This window comes from Eretmochelys imbricata, chromosome 3, assembly GCF_965152235.1.
Source record: "Eretmochelys imbricata isolate rEreImb1 chromosome 3, rEreImb1.hap1, whole genome shotgun sequence".
In the NCBI taxonomy this organism is placed as follows: Eukaryota; Metazoa; Chordata; order Testudines; family Cheloniidae; genus Eretmochelys; species Eretmochelys imbricata.
Genome location: NC_135574.1, coordinates 60371384 through 60394530, shown reverse-complemented (window position 1 = coordinate 60394530; position 23147 = coordinate 60371384). Strand labels below are relative to the sequence as shown.

At 41.7% G+C, this 23147-nt stretch overlaps 1 protein-coding gene across 1 annotated transcript in view; it reads left to right on the top strand.

Moving 5' to 3' along the window:
- Window positions 1-23147, top strand: part of IMPG1 (interphotoreceptor matrix proteoglycan 1) — an 89160-nt gene that overhangs the window by 39817 nt on the left and 26196 nt on the right. The window contains exons 9-12 of the mRNA XM_077811622.1: window positions 1297-1317; window positions 2819-3072; window positions 3866-3942; window positions 4440-4968. Of these exons, the coding sequence (XP_077667748.1) occupies window positions 1297-1317; window positions 2819-3072; window positions 3866-3942; window positions 4440-4968 (881 nt within the window). The remainder of the gene's footprint in view (window positions 1-1296; window positions 1318-2818; window positions 3073-3865; window positions 3943-4439; window positions 4969-23147) is intronic.

Genomic DNA, 23147 nt, shown 5'->3' with positions numbered 1-23147 from the left:
CTTTAGGGAAGGGGAGGGGTTACACTCATTCAAGCACTGCTCCCTACAGAGAAAGCTAGACCTTCCCCAAATTGTTCTGCGGCAAGTCACATAGTCTTTCCAAATAGTGAGTACATGTCAATATTGGGTTAAAATATGCTTTCATTTTCAAAAAGTTTATTGTTTACCTTTCCCTGCTGAAGAACATTCAACTGAGCCAGCTAAATGCCCCAGTGCTCCACCCTGCCATTTAAAGACCAAATCTGACGAACACTAAGCACCAACATCTTACATTGAGGCCTGGTCTACACTAATGAGGTAAATCGATCTAAGTTACGCTAGTTAAGTTACTTAAGATACATAACTTAAGTCATGTAGCTTAGATCAATTTACAGCGGTGTCTACACCAGACCCCCTAAATTGATGCGTGCTGCATCGATCACAGCAGCGCCGATTTAGCCTGTAGTCAAGACAAGCCCTTAGTCATATCTCTAAGGAACGGCTCCAAGCAACCTGAGATCAGTACCTGTGCTGGTATCTTATTCTCAGGTCAGTAGGGGCTGATAGAGTTGAGAAGCCAACATATTCACCAGTCTGGAAGAGGTAAGGAGTACACTGGACCACTTAGTAATGATGCCACCTTGTGAGAATTAGAGAACAGCTCTGATTTGCTCCATGAGGGTTTCCCTCCTCATTCATCCTTGACTGACAAGAAAACTGTTTTGTGGGGTCTGCAGCAGGGGTTGCTGCTCTGTTGGGTACAGGGCTCTGTGTGTGTGGTAGCTTAAGGGCTTCATTATGGCTGGACTAGAGGATTCATCAGGGAAACAACAACAGAGTGTTATGTCTGTCATTAAATTCTAGAAGCGTCAGACATGACCTTCATAACTGTACATGGTAGGTAATTAATAGGTCAGGTTACTTCTGAGGCTTAAATTTGGATAGCAGCCAGTCACAGTCTTGGTTCCAGCTTCTCTGTTGTATTGAACTCCACTGGGGAGGTGCAGATTAGGACTGACAGCACCACAGACTGTGTCATTTGTAATGAGACTGGGAGTGCAAATCTTTGAGCAATAGAGTACAGTAAAATTCCTGCTCTCACACACAGACAGAGCAGCAAGATGGAGGGAAAATGTGTAATGATGGACAGCAGGCTGACATTTTTCACATTGAAATAAAGATGACAAAGGATAGGTAAAAGATAAATTGTCCTGAGATAAATGTGATATATGACTGCCTGGCTTAACAGTTTACATGAATCTTTTCTTTCTCTTTTGCAATCCATTATTATGTCCTATCCTGTGTGATGAAATGAAGCCGGAATATGGAAAAAGATGGGTAATTCAGCAACATTTTTAAAAAAAAATATATATAGTGAATAATTTGATAAAACACGATTTATTAATGTGGCAAAGTGAATTAATTTGTCTTTTGCTCAGATACAGAATCTGTGGTAAATAAGAAGCATGGCTTCCACCTTCATTTAAAAGGCTCATTTAATCAAAGTGTAACACCCTATCTATGAAGAGGGACGAAAATTCTTTAGCCTAAATCACTCTACTAGATAAGCAGCATAACATTGATTTGAACAGCTAAAGATACCTCTATACAACATAAGGTTTAAGTAGAGAAGGTGAAAATGTCATACTTTAAATTATGTTTTAAAAAGTATTTTTGGCATGACAGCTGCTTGCTAGTTCTGTTTCCACATACACATTCCCTTCAGTAAGTAGTAAGATCTAATTTGCAACTTCAGTTCCCAGTTGAGACAGAAGTTGCGCAAAAAGGCCAGCTTTGTCTCCGAGAATGATTTGATAAGAGGCAAACTGGCTCTCATTCTTAACTGGTAATATAACTAGAATATTTTCTTCCAGCCTAAAAATGCTGCTGGAGAATAAGATTTGTTATTTAATCTGATTTACAACAAAAATGGCCTACATCTTTACTGGATTTTTGCCATGTATTATAAATGTAAATTCATAGCACATCCCAGATAAGAGACCTTCAGTTATTCATCATTGTGGAAAGCTGTTCCACAATTTCTGTTTTTAGAATGAATGTTTGTTACTTTTGTAAAAAAACTGTGTATTTACTGCTTATGAAAAGTGACAGATTAATAGTCCTGCCGATCACATCTTCTGTGTACTCATTGAACAGGAACATCCACAGCAGCAATACTGCAAGTTTCTCCAAGATGGACCAATTTACATGACTCACCCATGACCTGAAAGAACTAACTTAAATTGTGAAAAGCTACTTTTGCTTTCCATGCATATTAAGTCCTTAGCTGCTCTTCTAAGACTGCTAGCAATATTACCTATTGGGATGGGAGTTTGGGAACCTCGCCACTATAAACTGAAATGAGTTCATCAACTCATTTCACATAGGCTTTTGTAGTCAACAGATGGTTATGACTTTTAGGCACTGCCAGCATGGCTTTATGACTGTATTTGAGTTAATGACCTAGGAATGAAAGACTTAATGTTCTATTACCGATCCCACGAGCCAAGCAGCTCACCAGTTAAGCTTTAATTGGATTATATTTGCCAATTCTTACATTTTCTTTGAACAATGGATTATTATTTTTTTTTTTTTTGGTTAATGAATCCAGTGTTTCTGTGCATGGAATTTTTACATTTTTAAATTTAATTTTTTTAAATCTCAGCAGTGGAAAAAGTAATTTGGAGGTAACAACTCAGATAATTAGGTTAGAAGTATGATTACATTACTTTTATAGAACAATTCTGGCATATTGGAGGCTATAGGAATCCTTTTAAAAATGTCTGCTTGACATGTAACTCATTTTGTTGTAGCTGATCATTGCATTTTTACACTGCAGGTCAAGCAGCACTGTAGCACGGTACGTTGTCAATTTTGAGAGAGACAGCTCAGAAGTAAAGGGCACTGGGGATGATATCTCAACTATTGGCTCCAATAAAGTTGAAAATGAAAAAAGCCCTCTTAGTACAAAGGAAGAAGAGGAGATACCAGGAATTAAATTCACAGTTACAGACCTTCAGCAGCTGGTTGCCATGGCACTACAGGAAGACCAGTCCTTGATAATGGACCTTGGAACACTTCAGTTTACCGATGGTCAGTACATAAAGGCTGATAAGTGCATACATCTGAATCTCTGTCTTGTTAACTTATGAGGTTTAAATAAGATTTTTTTCCTTCCCTTCCAGCTTATTTCGGTATAATTAACCTACTAGGATGTGAACTGCAAAGCTTCTAAAGGTTCATGGGTCTAAATGAAGTGTGCCAAAACTAAATTCCTATATTGATTTTAAAATAGTCTAAACTATTGATAAAGAGTGTCATGGAAAATTTCTTGAAAATGGAAAATTTTAATAATGTCAACAAATTTTTTTTAAAAAATTATTTTTTTAAAAATGTGGCCTTCTTCGACAACCAAAAACACCCCCTTTTTGTGAAATATTTCAACCAGTAGCTCCACTTAGAACTGTGGGGTACAAACCCAAGAAAGCACTAGATTTAGAATTACAATGGTGTGGAAATAGGGCAACACTGCAATTATTCATTACACAAGTCAACATGGCTCATATGGATACATTGAATAGTCTGTGCTTAAGCTGGTTTTAACCAATAGGAGTTTTCTACAGCTGTATCTCATTTGCACTAACTATGTAATGCATAATACTGAGTGCTGCAAATAAATTGCTGCTTTACTTCCTATTGTAATTTAAAAATAAAATTTACCTCTCATTCGCTCTGATTTTTAAAAGTATTTCAGATGAATCATTTTTGTTTCCATCAGTTTTTATCTCTATTATAGAGGTTATGCACTTTGATCAGCATTCATTATCTTCAATCTGCAGTTTTATTGAAAAACATATTTTGCCTTTTGTTTTGTTTTGTTTTGCAGAAGCTATTAAACCATCTAGTGACTCAGGCAATGATATCAAATCAGTGGTCACCATTGCTCCAGCAGGCACTGAGTCGGTAAGCTAATTCTGCTTTTCTCTCTCTCAAAGGGAAACGAACTGAGATAATCTAAAATTCACCCCATCCCCAAACTGATTCTAAAAATAAGCACAATCCTTATAATAAATGCAGCCAGTGTGAGTAGTATGTATTATTTTGCAAAAGCAAAAAGTAATTGATTGAAGTATTTACATGTGGAAGACATTGCCTGGTTTCCTCTGACTTTATAAGAATTACAAGTTATTTGGTGAACCATCGTCTAAACTGTACATCTCAGTGAGTGAGATAGAACAAAGCGCATGGTGTAATAAAATGCGACCTTTGCTCAACTGATTTTAAAGCAATGGATTGTTATATATTTTATTTAGGATCACATTCACATATGACAAGCATTGGTCCATATTTCATAACTATACAATTGAGCCAATGGTTACAAGACTTTGTGGCTACATTGTATCAGACTCTCTAGTAATGAAAGCTACACCCTGTAAATGTTCTCTGAATTTGATTTTCAGGATGATGGTTTAAGTGCTGAACTCCCACTAGGTTACCCTAGTCTAGCAACGGTGGAGCAGACGGGAGATGATTTAATGATTGAATATACCACTGGAAGCACTATGCTAAGTGGAGATATCAGTGCCCCTGAAAATTTTATTTCATCTAAACCTGCATTTCCTGCCAAACCCTCAAGTGAATGGGCTAAAGAACAAGAACCAGAATCTTTAAAGGAAATTGAAGACATGAACATTATTATTGACCAGCAAAGCTCTACAGTGCCTTTCAGTACTCTGGATAGCACCGATGGCCCTTTAAAATCAGAGGATTCTGATTTACCTCCTCCAGCAGATGAGTCAGCCAGCAATGATTTAAGCACAAGGGAATCTGAAGTCCCAACTGAGCAGGCTGTCACACTGGCTTATACTACACCACCTAACTTTCTGCAACCCAGTGATCAGAAGAGTGAAGCTGAAAGGAAGAAAGAGCAGACTGTTAGCACAGATCTGGTTCTTAAGGGAGACAGCCAGGAAAGTCTATCTGGACAAGGTAGGTTATAAAACATCTATACATGAGGAGAAATAAGAGACACCCAGCTATTGTGCCATATATATACAATTTAGTAAGTAGACTAAATATTTCCTTAAATTTACATTTTGCTTTGCAGCTGAATGAATATTCTTACATCATCAAGTGTGAAAATATGAGTTAGAATTTTTTGACATCCACTCTGAGCAAACATGTCTTTTAGGTTGACTTCAGGGTTAGTAAAGCAAGTAAAAACCACAAGTACTTAAGGGTGAGGTGGGATTCATATAGGGGATTAGTGTAGGATTTCACAAACCCAAGGAAATCAAAGAAATGGCAGATAAAATCCCAGACCAACCATAAATAAGAACAATTCCAGTATTCAAAAATGGAGATTAAATTACCCACATAAACTAGAGGCACCTCAATCTGAAGTCAGCAATAAGTACAACAACAGAGTTTATCCCAAAATAGGAACACCACAGGCACCTAGCACAATGGGGTCCTGGACCCAGACCAGGGCCCCTGGGCACTACAGCAATACAAATAAATAATAATAATTTGAAAGAGTAAGGATTTTCTAATAATCTGATTGAGGGTTCCAAGGTTTTAAAAAACAACTACTTTTCTTTAGTCATCTATTCCATTCTCTCTGTTTGGTAATTTGATTTACAGAACCCTGATGCATGGGAGTATGCAGATATCCACAGGATCTTCTGTCAGCTCTTTAAGGGACATTCACTATGAATAAGCAATACAAATTTGCAGAGAAAAAAAATACATATGGTGTGAACTTCTGGCTCCATATCAATACCAAAACTCCCATTAACTTTAACCACACCAGTATTTCATCTGTGGAGTCTGAAATAATGCATGAACAAAATTGCGAGGAACACAGTAACGTCAGTATTCTAGCGTACCATATACAGTGCAACCCCTATTTTGCATACTAATTGGGGATTTAAGAATTCATCAAATCAAAAAGTTCATAAAACTGAACTCACAGGTACAGTGCATAAGTCACTGCATCGCTTTCTTCTAGTCCTTCAAATCACTGCAGACCAATTTTCAGTGCATTGAAGGCATCAGAATATGAAGAGATGTCAAGGTGTTCTTCATTGATCTCACTTTCGTTAGGTGATTTTTTTTTTCCTGTTGGGAAAAACGGTTAGTGTAATTGGTCATTTGTAAGATCGGCACTCGTAAAATCAAGGTTCTGCTGCATGCATTTCTAAAACAGATGACTACAAATAAGAGATAAGGGTGGCACTATAATTTCTTCCCTGTCCCTTCCCCTCTTTGTCTCCAAATAAAACCAAAGAGCCTACTCAGTTTTCCAGTGAGCAGTGAGCCCCCTGCCCTCACTGCTAGCCAACCAGTCAGTGTCTGAGCACAGAATATAGCTTTCTTGGCTTTTCTCAGCCAACCGTCCCCTACCACTTCCAGGATGACCCTGGGGCCAGCACTAGCAGCAGTAGGAGGCAGGGCAAGGAGCAAGCCAGAGGTCAGTGAAATAGAGCAATACGGTCTCCATGCAGGAGAGCCATCCTGGCCCCTCCATAGTACCATTTATAAGCCTCAAAAAAAAAAAGCCTTGGAAAGTAGGGAGCCCTGAAAGGTTAAAAACTCTCCAAGTTAGACAGTTCCTGAGGGTGAAACCTTCTAGTAGCCACCATTGAGGATGGAGGGGTAATTTTAAGTGAATGAAGATATGTGCAGCTATGGCAAATTACAGAGCTCCTCGAGGGACCCCGGAGCTGAATTCAGTGCCTTCCCCCAGCACTTGCAAAGTCTGGAAGCACGACAGAAAAGGCATGTTTAACCTAACTCCATCATATACAGTGCATGAATAAAGAAAAGGAGTACTTGTGGCACCTTAGAGACTAACCAATTTATTTGAGCATAAGCTTTCGTGAGCTACAGCTCACTTCATCGGATGCATACTGTGGAAAGTGTAGAAGATCTTCTATACACACAAAGCATGAAAAAATACCTCCCCTCACCCCACTCTCCTGCTGGCAATAGCTTATCTAAAGTGACCACTCTCCTTACAATGTATATGATAATCAAGGTGGGCCGTTTCCAGCACAAATCCAGGGTTTAATAAGAACGTCTGGGGGGGGGGGGTTAGGAAAAAACAAGGGGAAATAGGTTACCTTGCATAATGACTTAGCCTCTCCCAGTCTCTATTCAAGCCTAAGTTAATTGTATCCAATTTGCAAATGAATTCCAATTCAACAGTTTCTCACTGGAGTCTGGATTTGAAGTCTTTTTGTTGAAGAATTGCAACTTTCATGTCTGTAATCGCGTGACCAGAGAGATTGAAGTGTTCTCCGTCTGGTTTATGGATGTTATAATTCTTGACATCTGATTTGTGTCCATTTATTCTGTTACGTGAGGAAACTACAATCCATCGGTGATCTTCCTGATAACAACATCCTGGCCACTATGGATGTAGAAGCCGTCTACACCAACATTCCACACAAAGATGGACTACAAGCCGTCAAGAACACTGTCCCCGATATGTCACGGCTAACCTGGTGGCTGAACTTTGTGACTTTGTCCTAACCCATAACTATTTTACATTTGGGGACAATGTATACCTTCAGATCAGCGGCACTGCTACGGGTACCCGCATGGCCCCACAGTATGCCAACATTTTTATGGCTGACTTAGAACAACGCTTCCTCAGCTCTCGTCCCCTAATACCCCTACTCTACTTGCGCTATATTGATGACATCTTCATCATCTGGACCCATGGAAAAGAAGCCCTTGAGGAATTCCACCATGATTTCAACAATTTCCATCCCACCATCAACCTCAGCCTGGTCCAGTCCACACAAGAGATCCACTTCCTGGACACTACAGTGCTAATAAACGATGGTCACATAAACACCACCCTACACCGGAAACCTACTGACCACTATTCCTACCTACATGCCTCCAGCTTTCACCCTGACCACACCACACGGTCCATCGTCTACAGCCAAGCTCTGCGATACAACCGCATTTGCTCCAACCCCTCAGACAGAGACAAACACCTACAAGATCTCTATCAAGCATTCTTACAACTACAATACCCACCTTCGGAAGTGAAGTAACAGATTGATAGAGCCAGAAGAGTTCCCAGAAGTCACCTACTACAGGACAGGCCTAACAAAGAAAATAACAGAACGCCACTAGCCGTCACCTTCAGCCCCCAACTAAAACCCCTCCAACGCATTATTAAGGATCTACAACCTATCCTAAAGGATGACCCAACACTCTCAGAAATCTTGGGAGACAGGCCAGTCCTTGCCTACAGACAGCCCTGCAACCTGAAGCAAATACTCACCAACAACCACATACCACACAACAGAACCACTAACCCAGGAACTTATCCTTGCAACAAAGCCCGTTGCCAATTGTGCCCACATATCTATTCAGGGGACACCATCACAGGGCCTAATAACATCAGCCACACTATCAGAGGCTCGTTCACCTGCACATCCACCAATGTGATTTATGCCATCATGTGCCAGCAATGCCCCTCTGCCATGTACATTGGTCAAACTGGACAGTCTCTACGTAAAAGAATAAATGGACACAAATCAGATGTCAAGAATTATAACATTCATAAACCAGTCGGAGAACACTTCAATCTCTCTGGTCACGCAATCACAGACATGAAGGTCGCTATCTTAAAACAAAAAAACTTCAAATCCAGACTCCAGCGAGAAACTGCTGAATTGGAATTCATTTGCAAATTGGATACAATTAACTTAGGCTTGAATAGAGACTGGGAGTGGCTAAGTCATTATGCAAGGTAACCTATTTCCCCTTGTTTTTTCCTACCCCCCCCCCCCGACGTACTTGTGAAACCCTGGATTTGTGCTGGAAATGGCCCACCTTGATTATCATACACACTGTAAGGAGTGGTCACTTTAGATAAGCTATTACCAGCAGGAGACTGAGGGTATGTCTACACTACGGAATAAGGTCGAATTTATAGAAGTCGTTTTTTTAGAAATCGGTTTTATATATTCGAGTGTGTGTGTCCCCACAGAAAATGCTCTAAGTGCATTAAGTGTATTAACTCGGCAGAGTGCTTCCACAGTACCGAGGCTAGAGTCGACTTCCGGAGTGTTGCATTGTGGGTAGCTATCCCACAGTTCCCGCAGTCTCCGCTGCCCATTGGAATTCTGGGGTGAGATCCCAATGCCTGATGGGGCTAAAACATTGTCGCGGGTGGTTCTGGGTACATATCGTCAGGCCCCCGTTCCCTCCCTCCCTCCGTGAAAGCAAGGGCAGACAATCATTTCGCGCCTTTTTTCCTGAGTTACCTGTGCAGATGCCATACCACGGCAAGCATGGAGCCCGCTCAGGTAACCGTCACCCTATGACTCCTGGGTGCTGGCAGACGCGGTACGGCTTTGCTACACAGTAGCAGCAACCCCTTGCCTTGTGTCAGCAGACGGTGCAGTACGACTGGTAGCCGTCATTGTCATGTCCGAGGTGCTCCTGGCCACGTCGGCTCGGAGCGCCTGGACAGACATGGGCGCAGGGACTAAATTTGGAGTGTCTTGACCAGGTCATTCTCTTTAGTCCTGCAGTCAGTCCTATTGAACCGTCTTATGGTGAGCAGGCAGGCGATACGGATTGCTAGCAGTCGTACTGTACCATCTTCTGCCAGGCAGGCAAGAGATGAGGATGGCTAGCAGTCCTTCTGCACCGTCTGCTGCCAGCCAAAGATGTAAAAGATAGATGGAGTGGATCAAAACAAGAAATAGACCAGATTTGTTCTGTATTCATTTGCTTCCACCCCTCCCCCGTCTAGGGGACTCATTCTTCTAGGTCACACTGCAGTCACTCACAGAGACGGTGCAGCGAGGTAAATCTAGCCATGTATCAATCAGAGGCCAGGCTAACCTTCTTGTTCCAATAAGAACGATAACTTAGGTGCACCATTTCTTATTGGAACTCTCCGTGAAGTCCTGCCTGAAATACTCCTTGATGGAAAGACACCCCCTTTGTTGATTTTAGCTCCCTGAAGCCAACCCTGTAAGCCGTGTTGTCAGTCGCCCCTCCCTCCATCAGAGCAACGGCAGACAATCGTTCCGCGCCTTTTTTCTGTGCGGATGCCATACCAAGGCAAGCATGGAGGCCGCTCAGCTCACTTTGGCAATTAGGAGCACATTAAACACCACACGCATTATCCAGCAGTATATGCAACACCGGAACCTGGCAAAGCGATACCGGGCGAGGAGGCGACGTCAGCGCGGTCACGTGAGTGATCAGGACATGGACACAGATTTCTCTGAAAGCATGAGCCCTGCCAATGCATGCATCATGGTGCTAATGGGGCAGGTTCATGCTGTGGAACGCCAATTCTGGGCTCAGGAAACAAGCACAGACTGGTGGGACCGCATAGTGTTGCAGGTCTGGGACGATTCCCAGTGGCTGCGAAACTTTCGCATGCGTAAGGGCACTTTCATGGAACTTTGTGACTTGCTTTCCCCTGCCCTGAGGTGCATGAATACCAAGATGAGAGCAGCCCTCACAGTTGAGAAGCGAGTGGCGATAGCCCTGTGGAAGCTTGCAACGCCAGACAGCTACCGGACAGTTGGGAATCAATTTGGAGTGGGCAAATCTACTGTGGGGGCTGCTGTGATGCAAGTAGCCCACGCAATCAAAGATCTGCTGATATCAAGGGTAGTGACCCTGGGAAATGTGCTGGTCATAGTGGATGGCTTTGCTGCGATGGGATTCCCTAACTGTGGTGGGGCCATAGATGGAACCCATATCCCTATCTTGGCACCGGAGCACCAAGCCGCCGAGTACATAAACCGCAAGGGCTACTTTTCGATAGTGCTGCAAGCTCTGGTGGATCACAAGGGACGTTTCACCAACATCAACATGGGATGGCTGGGAAAGGTACATGACGCTCGCATCTTCAGGAACTCTGGTCTGTTTCAAAAGCTGCAGGAAGGGACTTTATTCCCAGACCAGAAAATAACTGTTGGGGATGTTGAAATGCCTATAGTTATCCTTGGGGACCCAGCCTACCCCTTAATGCCATGGCTCATGAAGCCGTACACAGGCAGCCTGGACAGTAGTCAGGACCTGTTCAACTACAGGCTGAACAAGTGCAGAATGGTGGTAGAATGTGCATTTGGACGTTTAAAGGCGCACTGGCGCAGTTTACTGACTCGCTTAGACCTCAGCAAAACCAATATTCCCACTGTTATTACTGCTTGCTGTGTGCTCCACAATATCTGTGAGAGTAAGGGGGAGATGTTTATGGCGGAGTGGGAGGTTGAGGCAAATCGCCTGGCTGCTGGTTACGCGCAGCCAGACACCAGGGCGGTTAGAAGAGCACAGGAGGGCGCGGTACGCATCAGAGAAGCTTTGAAAACCAGTTTCATGACTGGCCAGGCTACGGTGTGAAAGTTCTGTTTGTTTCTCCTTGATGAAACCCCCCGCCCCTTGGTTCACTCTACTTCCCTGTAAGCTAACCACCCGCCCCTCCTCCCGTCAGTCACCACTTGCAGAGGCAATAAAGTCATTGTTGCTTCACATTCATGCATTCTTTATTCATTCATCACACAAATAGGGGGATGACTACCAAGGTAGTCCAGGAGGGGTGGTGGAGGAGGGAAGGAAAATGCCACACAGCACTTTAAGCACAGCACTTTAAAAGTTTACAACTTTAAAATTTATTGAATGACAGCCTTCTTTTTTTTGGGCAGTCCTCTGTGGTGGGGTGGCTGGTTGGCCGGAGGCCCCCCCACCGCGTTCTTGGGCGTCTGGGTGCGGAGGCTATGGAACTTGGGGAGGAGGGCGGTTGGTTACACAGGGGCTGCAGTGGCAGTCTGTGCTCCAGCTGCCTTTGCTGCCGCTCAACCATACACTGGAGCATACTGGTTTGGTCCGCCAGCAGCCTCAGCATTGAATCCTGCCTCCTCTCATCACGCTGCCGCCACATTTGAGCTTCAGCCCTCTCTTCAGCCCGCCACTTACTCTCTTCAGCCCACCACCTCTCCTCCCGGTCATTTTGTGCTTTCCTGCACTCTGACATTATTTGCCTCCACGCATTCTTCTGTGCTCTGTCAGTGTGGGAGGACAGCATGAGCTCGGAAAACATTTCATCACGAGTGCGTTTTTTTTTCTTTCTAAGCTTCATTAGCCTCTGGGAAGGAGAAGATCCTGTGATCATTGAAACACATGCAGCTGGTGGAGAAATAAAAAGGGACAGCGGTATTTAAAAAGACACATTTTATAAAACAGTGGCTACACTCTTTCAGGGTAAACCTTGCTGTTAACATTACATACATAGCACATGTGCTTTCGTTACAAGGTCGCATTTTGCTTCCCCCCCACCGCGTGGCTACCTCTTCAACCCTCCCCCCTCCCTGTGGCTAACAGCAGGGAACATTTCTGTTTAGCCACAGGCAAACAGCCCAGCAGGAATGGGCTCCTCTGAGTATCCCCTGAAGAAAAGCACTCTATTTCAACCAGGTGACCATGAATTATATCTCACTCTCCTGAGGATAACACAGAGAGATAAAGAACGGATGTTGTTTGAATGCCAGCAAACATACACTGCAATGCTTTGTTCTACAATGATTCCCGAGTACATGTTACTGGCCTGGAGTGGTAAAGTGTCCTACCATTAAGGACACAATAAGGCTGCCCTCCCCAGAAACCTTTTGCAAAGGCTTTAGGAGTACATCTAGGAGAACCGCGAATGCCAGGGCAAAGTAATCCTTTCACATGCTTGCTTTTAAACCATGTATAGTATTTTAAAAGGTACACTCACCAGAGGTCCCTTCTCCGCCTGCTGGGTCCAGGAGGCAGCCTTGGGTGGGTTCGGGGGGTACTGCCTCCAGGTCCAGGGTGAGAAACAGTTCCTGGCTGTCGGGAAAACCGGTTTCTCCGCTTGCTTGCTGTGAGCTATCTACAACCTCATCATCATCTTCTTCGTCCCCAAAACCTGCTTCCATATTGCCTCCATCTCCATTGAAGGAGTCAAACAACACGGCTGGGGTAGTGGTGGCTGAACCCCCTAAAATGGCATGCAGCTCATCATAGAAGCGGCATGTTTGGGGCTCTGACCCGGAGCGGCCGTTTGCCTCTCTGGTTTTCTGGTAGGCTTGCCTCAGCTCCTTCAGTTTCATGTGGCACTGCTTCGGGTCCCTGTTATGGCCTGTGTCCTTCATGCCCTGGGAGATTTTGACAAAGGTTTTGGCATTTCGAAAACTGGAACGGAGTTCTGATAGCACGGATTCCTCTCCCCAAACAGCGATCAGATCCCGTACCTCCCGTTCGGTCCATGCTGGAGCTCTTTTGCGATTCTGGGACTCCATCATGGTCACCTGTGCTGATGAGCTCTGCATGGTCACCTGCAGCTTGCCACGCTGGCCAAACAGGAAATGAGATTTAAAAGTTCGCGGTTCTTTTCCTGTCTACCTGGCCAGTGCATCTGAGTTGAGAGTGCTGTCCAGAGCGGTCACAATGGAGCACTCTGGGATAGCTCCCGGAGGCCAATACCATCGAATTGTGTCCACAGTACCCCAAATTCAAGCTGGCAAGGTCGATTTAAGCGCTAATCCACTTGTCAGGGGTGGAGTAAGGAAATCGATTTTAAGAGCCCTTTAAGTCGAAATAAAGGGCTTCATCGTGTGGACGGGTGCAGGTTTACATCGATTTAATGCTGCTAAATTCGACCTAAAGTCCTAGTGTAGATCAGGGCTTAGTTTGTGTTGGCGGGGGGTGAGAAAACCTGGATTTGGGCTGGAAATGGCCCAACTTGATTATCATACACATTGTAAGGAGACTGATCACTTTAGATAAGCTATTACCAGCAGGAGAGTGGGGTGGGAGGAGATATTTTTTCATGCTTTTAGTGTGTATATAATAAGATCTTCTACACTTTCCACAGTATGCATCCGATGAAGTGAGCTGTAGCTCACGAAAGCTTATGCTCAAATAAATTGGTTAGTCTCTAAGGTGCCACAAGGACTCCTTTTCTTTTTGCGAATACAGACTAACATGGCTGTTACTCTGAAACAGTGCATGAATAGGCAGTCTGGTGTCTCAATGATCTTCTAAGAGTCCTTCTACGTATTTTGTTACATTCTGGTTAGTAGGTAATGTTAGGATTTGCACCACATATATGGTGTGATGTTTGTGAAAGGAAAGTTTCTAGGACAAATGGATCTACCATGTATGTGTAAATGTGGCTGTGGACAGTGTTTCTATATTTGTACCTCTGGTAAGTATGGTCAATTTAAATTTACACCTAAGCTTCAGTGTACTCAGTGCTCTACAGCAGTGGTTCTCAACCAGGAGTTCGAGGCCCCCTGGCTGGCCACGAGCAGGTTTCAGGGGGTCCGCCAAGCAGAGCCAGTGTTAGACTTGCTGGGGCCCAGGGCAGAAAGCCAAAGCCCCACCTCCTGGGGTTGAAGACCGGGGCCCTTAGCCCTGGCACCCAAGGCTGAAGCCAAACTTAGCTTTGAGGGGGCCCCATGGCATGGGGCCCCAGGCAACTGCCCTGCTTGCTACCCCCTAATGCCAGCTTTGGCTTTTATATGCAGAAAACCAGTTGTTGTGGAACAAGTGAGCTGTGGAGTTTTTATAGCACGTTGGGGGGGCCTCAGAAAGAAAAAAGCTGAGAATCCCTGCTCTACAGGATAAGCTACAGATACATTCCCTGTCCTGAGGAATTAAAAAACAGACAAGTATGATAAGATGCGATTGTTAGGCTTTCAGAGCAGGGACCTTGTCTTGTTACCTAAACCACCTAGCACAGTTGATCACTGTAAAACAAAAATAAGAAGTCACATCAGGGGACCTAGAAGAATGGTTAATATGTTATTTTTACTTTTAAAAAAATAAGTTTCATGTCTATGGGCCTCTCAGAAGAAAAGAATCCATGGTAGAGATTTGTGTGAGGAGATATCCGTGTGTAGTATGTGATGTCTACATTTCCCTCATCCTAATCGCCTAATCCAAAATGGCCTTCCCTGCCATTTCCTTGCTGGACACAGTAAAGAACCACATAGAAAATGAGACTAGCATTCTGAGAGGAGTAGGACCAGAGTGAATGCCATTCAAGATTGGACTAACAGATCAAGTACTCCAGTACATTGTCTCTGACTGCAAAGGAAAGTATCATACTGGATAGTTGTAGTAAGAAATAACATGTTCAGTCCCTCCAACTGCAGGTGGTTAATTGTTGGCTTATGTTCTGAGTGTTTATATATTTGTAGATAATGTAGCTGCAAATGAAAATAACTGTTGGCTGAAATGGTAATTTCTTGCCACAGTCAAAAATTGTATTAGGCTTTTAATTTCATCGGCAGCCATGGTACATGCTGTAAACTGCTGCAAGACTCTCTCACACATTGTACACTTTATTCTCATTCTGCAGTCTTCTTTCTCACACATGGAGTTCTGAAACAAAAGAAACCACACACTTTTTGATCAGCACAGTGCTCTGAAAATTCTAAGGAATAAGAAACACTTCTCTGCCTGAACAATCTGTGCATTGTACTTGAAAATAATGTTTTTGATAACAATTGTCATTAATAATTTTATTTTCAAATACATTGCACATCTTATTAATGCAGAGTAGCACATCTCATCTTTCAGATGCAGGGCTGATCAAAAACAGTAGTTTCCCTTTGATAAGCAAGCATGGGCATGAAATTATACCTTTCATATATTAAAATGCTCCATTTATCTCATTGTCATTCACTCACTGGTTGTAGACTTAGTGGCACCAATCCACATGATTGCTGAATATTGCATTTTTCTAAATAAATGAAAAATACTGTATCCACACAGCTCCCTTTTGGTTACCTCTCTATTGGCTACCTCAGCAAAGCGGCATGATTTATTTGTTTCACTTCAGTCATTTCCAGGTCACAGACCATGAAGAATGTGTTAATTATGCTGAATCACAGTTAGCACCTAACTGATTTTCACCGGGGACCTGTTTCTTGCCCCAGGATCCAATTTGTTTGGCTGAACCCCCCTCCCATGATTCCAGTGTAGGACTATGGATCAAATGGCTCTCTCAGTATAGGCTCTTCTACCTCAGGACTCTGATATTTGGTGTTCTGTCTGAGACGAGGCAGTGCCATACCTACCTGATACTCATGCAACCTAACAACCAAAATTAGACCAAAGTATTACAACCCACAGGAGACTAAACTACTGTGTGCCACACAGAGAGAATAGGAGGGACCAGTGCCTGAGGCCCCTGCAATGGCAGAGAATTTTATTAAATGAAACATACTCAGGTAATCCTATCAAGAGGCTGGCACCCACATGCTGCAGAGGAAGGCAAAAAACCCTGACAGTCATTGCTAGTCTGACCTGGGAGAAAATTCCTTCCTGTCCAGCAGTTTGGCATGTTTCTTTTAATAAAAATTCAGGCTAACTATCTGTAAGGGTATGTCTACACTGGAAACTTCAAAGCACTTCAGTGGGAACACTCCTGCGGCTGCGCTTTGAAGTGCGAGTGTCACGTGCGAGCGCTGGGAGACAGCTCTCCCAGCGCTCCTAGTAATCCACCTCCACGAGGGGATTAGCTGCAAGTGCTGGGAGCGTGGCTTGCTGCACTCAGAGGGCTGATTTTTCAGCCCCTGAGCCAGCAAGTTAGAGCACTATACAATGTACGTGTATACAAGTCCTAATATGCTACAGTTAGTGTTCCCATATCTTGTTCCCAATTAGTGTTACCATACATGCTTAGAAATCTGCCGTGTTCTAGTCCTTCCTTAGACTTCTTAAAAAAGACACGGCATAAAATTATTTTAGGCCCAAATTTGAGGAAGGGAAAGTACATATTATGTAACATCCCTGGATGGATAGATTCTTCCATGTATACTATATGGAATCTACCTTCCCTTAAGGAAGTTAAAAGATACTTCTCTCTTCTCCTCCTCCCCTCGTCCTTTATAAATTGAAGTGGGATTCCACTGGCCTTCATTTATCCCTTTCTTCCTCCCATTGAAACGTATGACCATTTCTACTACTGCACTGTGAAAATATGCAAAGAATGTTGAATTTTCTTCTATCCATAAATTATTTTTGCTATCCTTTAGAGGGTCTTCAGTCTACTTCACTGAATTCTTTTCCATTACATCTTTGAAAAATACTTAGTCATTTGTTTTTATTCTCATTAAGCTTGTTCTTGTGAATTCAATGGGAATTTTTATTCCATACTTTTAAATGTTGCTAAGGAACATTACATACCTATTACATTATAATTCACTATGTCCTATAGTGTTTTTCAACATTGTAATGACTATGAGGTGCAGGAAGAACAACCGAAAAGGAAATTGTTTAATTTCCAGTGTAATTTTCTCTCTCAAATTCTTCCCAGATTACTTGGAACTCTGTTACATTTTTCATTCAGTTGATTTTTAACTACTTATGTTATTTTCTCCAGGCAAACATAGCACTGATTGTTAACTGAGGACAGATGTGGTTTTTGCCATCTCTACAGTAATATCCTCTGTGGGTCTAATCCTGCGAGGTACAGTGTTCAGTGGTACTTGGAGGTGCTCAGCACCCTGTGGAAGTGAGCTCTTTATCCACAGTATGCGAAGGAAAGTTTTTCATTGGGCAGCTGTGTTAAATGCTAACAGTTCTCAAAAATCAAATAACCCTATTAAGCTGGCAAAGTCATTTCCCCCAAACACAAGATCCATTACTTTAGCACCTGCTTGTATCCAGGTGTATCCAGGGGCACATAATCATGCCCATTGCAAGACTGTGCAAAAAGACTCCATAATCAGTTGTGTAACTGAGTAATATTAGAGAAATACAGTATTTATGGAATGGTGATGGCTAAGAAAGTAGATACATTATGGGTATGCCTACATTATAGCGGCTACAGCAGCAATGGGTTTTTTCCATCAATGTAGTTAATCCACCCCTCTGAGAGGCAGTGTCTAGGGCAACAGAATAATTCTTCCATCAACATAGCTGCATCTACAGTGCGGGTCAGCCTTGTGCAACTTGGTTAGGTCAGTCTAATTTTTCAGAATAGACTAGACCTATGTTAGTGGCAATACATGGTTGTATATATTATCACTTATTAATTATAATACCCCAAAGCATGCTGGATGCTTCAGAGATTTTGGAAGTATTTCCACTGAGGTTGTTGGGAAATTGAATAGTGGACACATTTAAAAAGTTTTCTCCTTTTTGACAGCTGCTACTAGTTATAGCAATATTCCCAGTGTTCTCTGGATTTTTCTCTTCTGTGAATTACACAGTTCTTATAGGAGTGTACTTACATTTCAAAGACTAAAATGTTTATTTAATTTTATCCCATGGATATCATTCAAGAGTATGTTGTTGATGATAGAAAGTCTGAGAGACATATAAAATTGCTGAGTTGGATGTATATAAGCTGGTGGTTTTCTACTCTGCAAGTGGCTGCATTTTCATAATGGAAATACTTGGTAAAATTTGATAAGCAGTGTAGGATTTTTTGGAGGTAAGGCTGCTGTATCATCTGTTAACTAGTTGTGCTATTAAAACTTTCTTTCTCTTTGAATTTCTGTATTCCTCCCTTTAAATCCATTGACACTACAGCATTTTCTCATAACTGGCTCTCCTGAAATTTAACACTCTGATTTTCCCCCTTCTTGGTTCAGCTTTTATTATAGTTATGAATCTGACTCATTCACTATTACTTACACATACCACAACTTCTCTAGCTTCTTCATCCAGTCACGTCCAGTCTCTTACTCATACAGTCCTGGTTCAGCAAGGGACTCGGGCACCAGAGTAATCTTATTTTGATCTAAAGTTAGGTATGCTTAAGTACCTTGTTGGATCCAACGCAAAACACCCCTATGTTATAGATTCTTTCTTTACACAGTGTGGAAAGCAGCTTGCTACACAGCAGCCATGCTAACTTACTGGCTTAGTTACACTTGCCACTTTTTTTTTCCTTTTTCATAAACCAGGCTTATTGTTATCTATTTCTTGCTTCTTTCTGACAAAATTGCCCATCACATTTTCTTTGTAAAAGTATGAAATCCGTGGGTTAGATTCTCATCCCTACTCAGACCCTCTTTCACTGGACAAAAGGGCTGAAGGAGTATAAAGGGTCTCTAAAAGCCCTAGTTCTGGTGGGAGGAAATTCCCCTATGGTTGCTCTAAGGGAGACCACAAGCTATCATCCAAGGATTTCCTCTCGTGCCTTAGTGTTTGGGAACATGCCAATGGTGGGGTGAAGGTGGTAGAGTTGTGCTTCAGTCCCTAAAGCATCCCAGGATTAGAAAGGTACAAAGGTGGCTTCCAGGCAACTCAGCATCCTCACTCCCACCTGGCTGCGAGTACTGTGCCACTCTTCTTCGAGGTGCAGCACAAACACTCATCCTGTGTAACTGCTAGCATGAATTAGGGATGAGACCCAGCCACACCATTCAAAACCAGATGTTCAATCCCAATCCCCCCCTCCCAAAGTTCAGAGCTCAGGTTTTGGTTTAAACTGATCTCTAGTCATACATCGTTTCTCTTTATTATAGTTCCTCCAGAATCTAAATTACTGCCATTTTTTCCTTTATAAACAGTGCAAAGTCAATTCTGCCCCTTTCCATTTTCTTGAATGTCCATTAAATAGTCTCTGACCCTCAGTATCTTGTGTCTATGTATTTTGACTTCCCTCCGGGGCTAAACTCATCATATCCAAACCTCGCCTGTATGCTTAAAGTACTCATTATCCTATTCCTTTTGCAATCTTCCTCTATTTCCACACAATACTCTTTAATAATTGTACAGGAGGGAAATCACAGATAATATACTATATGGCTTATTGTTGAAAAATACAAGAAAATATTAAGGCTACAGCAAAGGAAGCAGGGCAAATTTCTAATGTGAAAGAGAAAAGCATTTGAAAATCTTAGAAACTGACCAAAAAAATGAAAAATAAGGTTACTTCCAAAGTAGTAAGAATTTCTTTAAAATGATTAGGGCACGTTTTAATTAACATCTGAATAATTAAATTAAATTAAATTAAATTAAATTAAAGTAATTTAATTAAGCATCTGAAGAAGTGGGGGGGTTTACACACGAAAGCTTATGCCCAAATAAATCTGTTCGTCTTTAAGGTGCTACCGGACTCCTTGTTGTTTTAATTAAAGTTATTAATGTATTCTATTGGCATTTTATTAATAAAATCTCTAGCATTATATAAGAAATAGTATTTCTGAGGGCATCATTCCCAGAGATACACTCTGGAAATGCACTAAAAGTAACTAGTTTGGACCCTGTGGTACATAACAATCAGCACATGGACTGCTGGAGATGACGTAAACCTTTGCCATTATATTGCATTTGTACATTTCATAGAGTCACAGGCCTTGATTGCTCCCCCGATACCTGTGGGAGATGAAGATTCTGCAAGGATCCTCTCTCAGTTTTCCTAGGATCATTCTTTGACCATGCTGAGGAGTGGGTGGTGGTTATGCACCCTAAGCCCCATGGTTCTGTGCCTCCAAGCCTGCTCTGGTACCCTCCCAACCCCTGCACTCAGGTAAGGCAACATGGCTCCTTCACACACCACATTTCTGCTGCAGTTAATACAGTCTTTTGCTCATCCTTTTGAGCTAATATTTGACAGAGATCAGATGCTAGATCTCCGGAAGAGCTGAATATCATATAGACATGACTGTATTTCTGGTATTCTTTCCGCCTCATGTTCATTCCCAGCGGCCCAAAGGTCCATTATTGTAAAATGTCACCTTTAACATGACATTCCACTAGGCCGGATCTTAAACTCAAATTGCAAAGAAAACTCCATTTTTTATTTCTTACAAGAACTGCTCCAGATGTTTCACAGTGATTGGAATTCAGTCCATATTATTACTTGACACCAAAGGCATTTTTTCCTTTCCCCAAATCACCAGTTTTAAAGGGTAAGAATTCTTCTATTTTCATTACTCTCTCTTTTGGTTTCCGTGAATTCTCTTTGATCAGAAACTGACAAGCTTCTCTTAATTTTTTTTTCCGTCAAATTCTCTGTGCACCCTTTTGCTGTTTCTCATTATCACTGGCTGCTTCAGAAGTGCTAAGAATACTCGTTATGGGAGCACTACTTCACCCAGTACTCTAAGGAGTGAAAAGGTAAGTCTAGCTATGTAACTTTTTCAAGCATTATCTACGGCTTTGATTAGTCTGACAATTATCTTTAAACTGATAGTGAGAGTGGCTGTAAAGTGACTAGCAGGCCTGTAATATGACCACAGAAATTCCACTGAAAAGGCTAAGGACAGGATGCTCTGTACTTCTTGACCAGAAATGTTTAAAAGGGGACTGGGCGGAAAATACATGCTAAGCTGATTGTTTTGGCAGAAGTCGAAAAGGAGGACTCAAAATCAGAAAGCACGGTAGATATTACAGTACGTGAATAGCATATGGACAAATGTAATTTAGTCTGGTTCTCAGCTATGACTATGGTGGGAACACTAGAAGAACCTAAATAGAAAAAAAAAAAGATAGAATAAAATAATCAATATCACATCTTCAAATCATGCTTAAAGTGTTAAACTAAAAATCAACACTAAGAAAGTCAGTTGCATTTGGGCATTCTTCACAAGAACTATGAGGGGGAGAGAGACCACTGCATAGACATTTCATGATTTCAGATTTAAATTACCCAGTCTCTCCAATTAATGGTTACATCAATGTAAGATTAAGCTTTACTGCTTTCAAATATGATTCATCACCTTTTGTGTGTCAAAAATATGCAATACATATATGTTATCAAAGCAGGTAACATATTATACTTTAGATGTAACTCATAATTCTATGGACCTGTTGATATTATTCTATGCAGCATAAAAAACTGTTCAAACACTTGTCAAGAAAAGTTACCTTCCCAGACAAAATTCTGCTAGTCCGCATGCTTGAGCCCAAAATGTGCCAAATGGATTCTGAAAATGCAAAAACCTGTTTGATAGTTTAAAAACCTATGTGACACACCCAAAAATGTATTTATAAACTAGCTATTAACAAGCTGTCCTTAGAGACATAATAAGAAACTTAAAAACACAAGAGAAATTCTTAAATTACATGATAATCTAGAGAGGCTGTTTCTATAGATAATTTACGCCAATATCATTCAGAATGTCTTTATAGAATAGACTAACAAATCTGTGAGCTAAACACTACATATTTTAAAAATTGCTTCCAAAAAAAGCCATTTTCACAATAGCCCAGACTGCAAAGGGAATCATTCCAATCCACTGTGTTAGTTTTCCTACATTTCTGCAAGATTTCTCTTAGTTAAAGAAATAGGAAACAAAGCAGTAACATTAAAATAATACCTTGAAAGAAATGGTTAAGATTTATTTTTTAAGTCTGCAAATTAAGAGTTGAGGATGAAATTGTGTCCCTCACCAGCCTGTATGTATCTGGTTATTGAAGCTCACACAGTATATAGTAAGAAACTGCTCAGAGATCACTGCAACCTTTATAGTTACTTACTGGTTAAAGGGACACTGTTACGGGACCTTGAAGATTATTCTTCCCTCTTTCAGTAAAAATATCCTATCCTACATGCTATCTTTGTTAGAAATTCTGGCTTCCAGGAATGTGTATGGAACTAAAATTTTGATTTTAAAAATCACTGCACTTAACTTTTTAGGGGGTTCAATGACCTTTCAGTATTAGGGGTTAGATTTATAAGATAAAGCCAGACATTTTTAAGAGTGGCTTGGCATAGCTGTATCCTTTAAAGATGGTATTGACACTGTTGTTTTAAATATTATGGCATCAGTCAATTTAAACAGACACACAGGGCCAAATTTTCAATAGTGTATATAATAAATTGTGTGGGCTCATTTGAACTTATGAAAAATCCGAAATACATGTGTAACTGTTGATGCATATACATATAGACATTTGTTCTTGCACATCTGAGTCTGTTCATGCACATTAAAAAAATTGGCCCTGACTATTGTTTGAACATACTGTAGGTTATTCTATTAAATTCTTAACACTACTTCTCAGTGTGACACTGTTCAATTTCCAGTAGTTCGTGGAAAAGTAAATTCATGAAAGGATTAAGCACTATTCAAGTAATGATGCCCATGGTCTACAAGAAAGAGTCAATTCCCTTTCTAATGCTTTGGTCTATTATTCTGTAGGGCTTTTCTCCAAGCAGGTAGAAATCTAACGCGTTAGCCCCATAA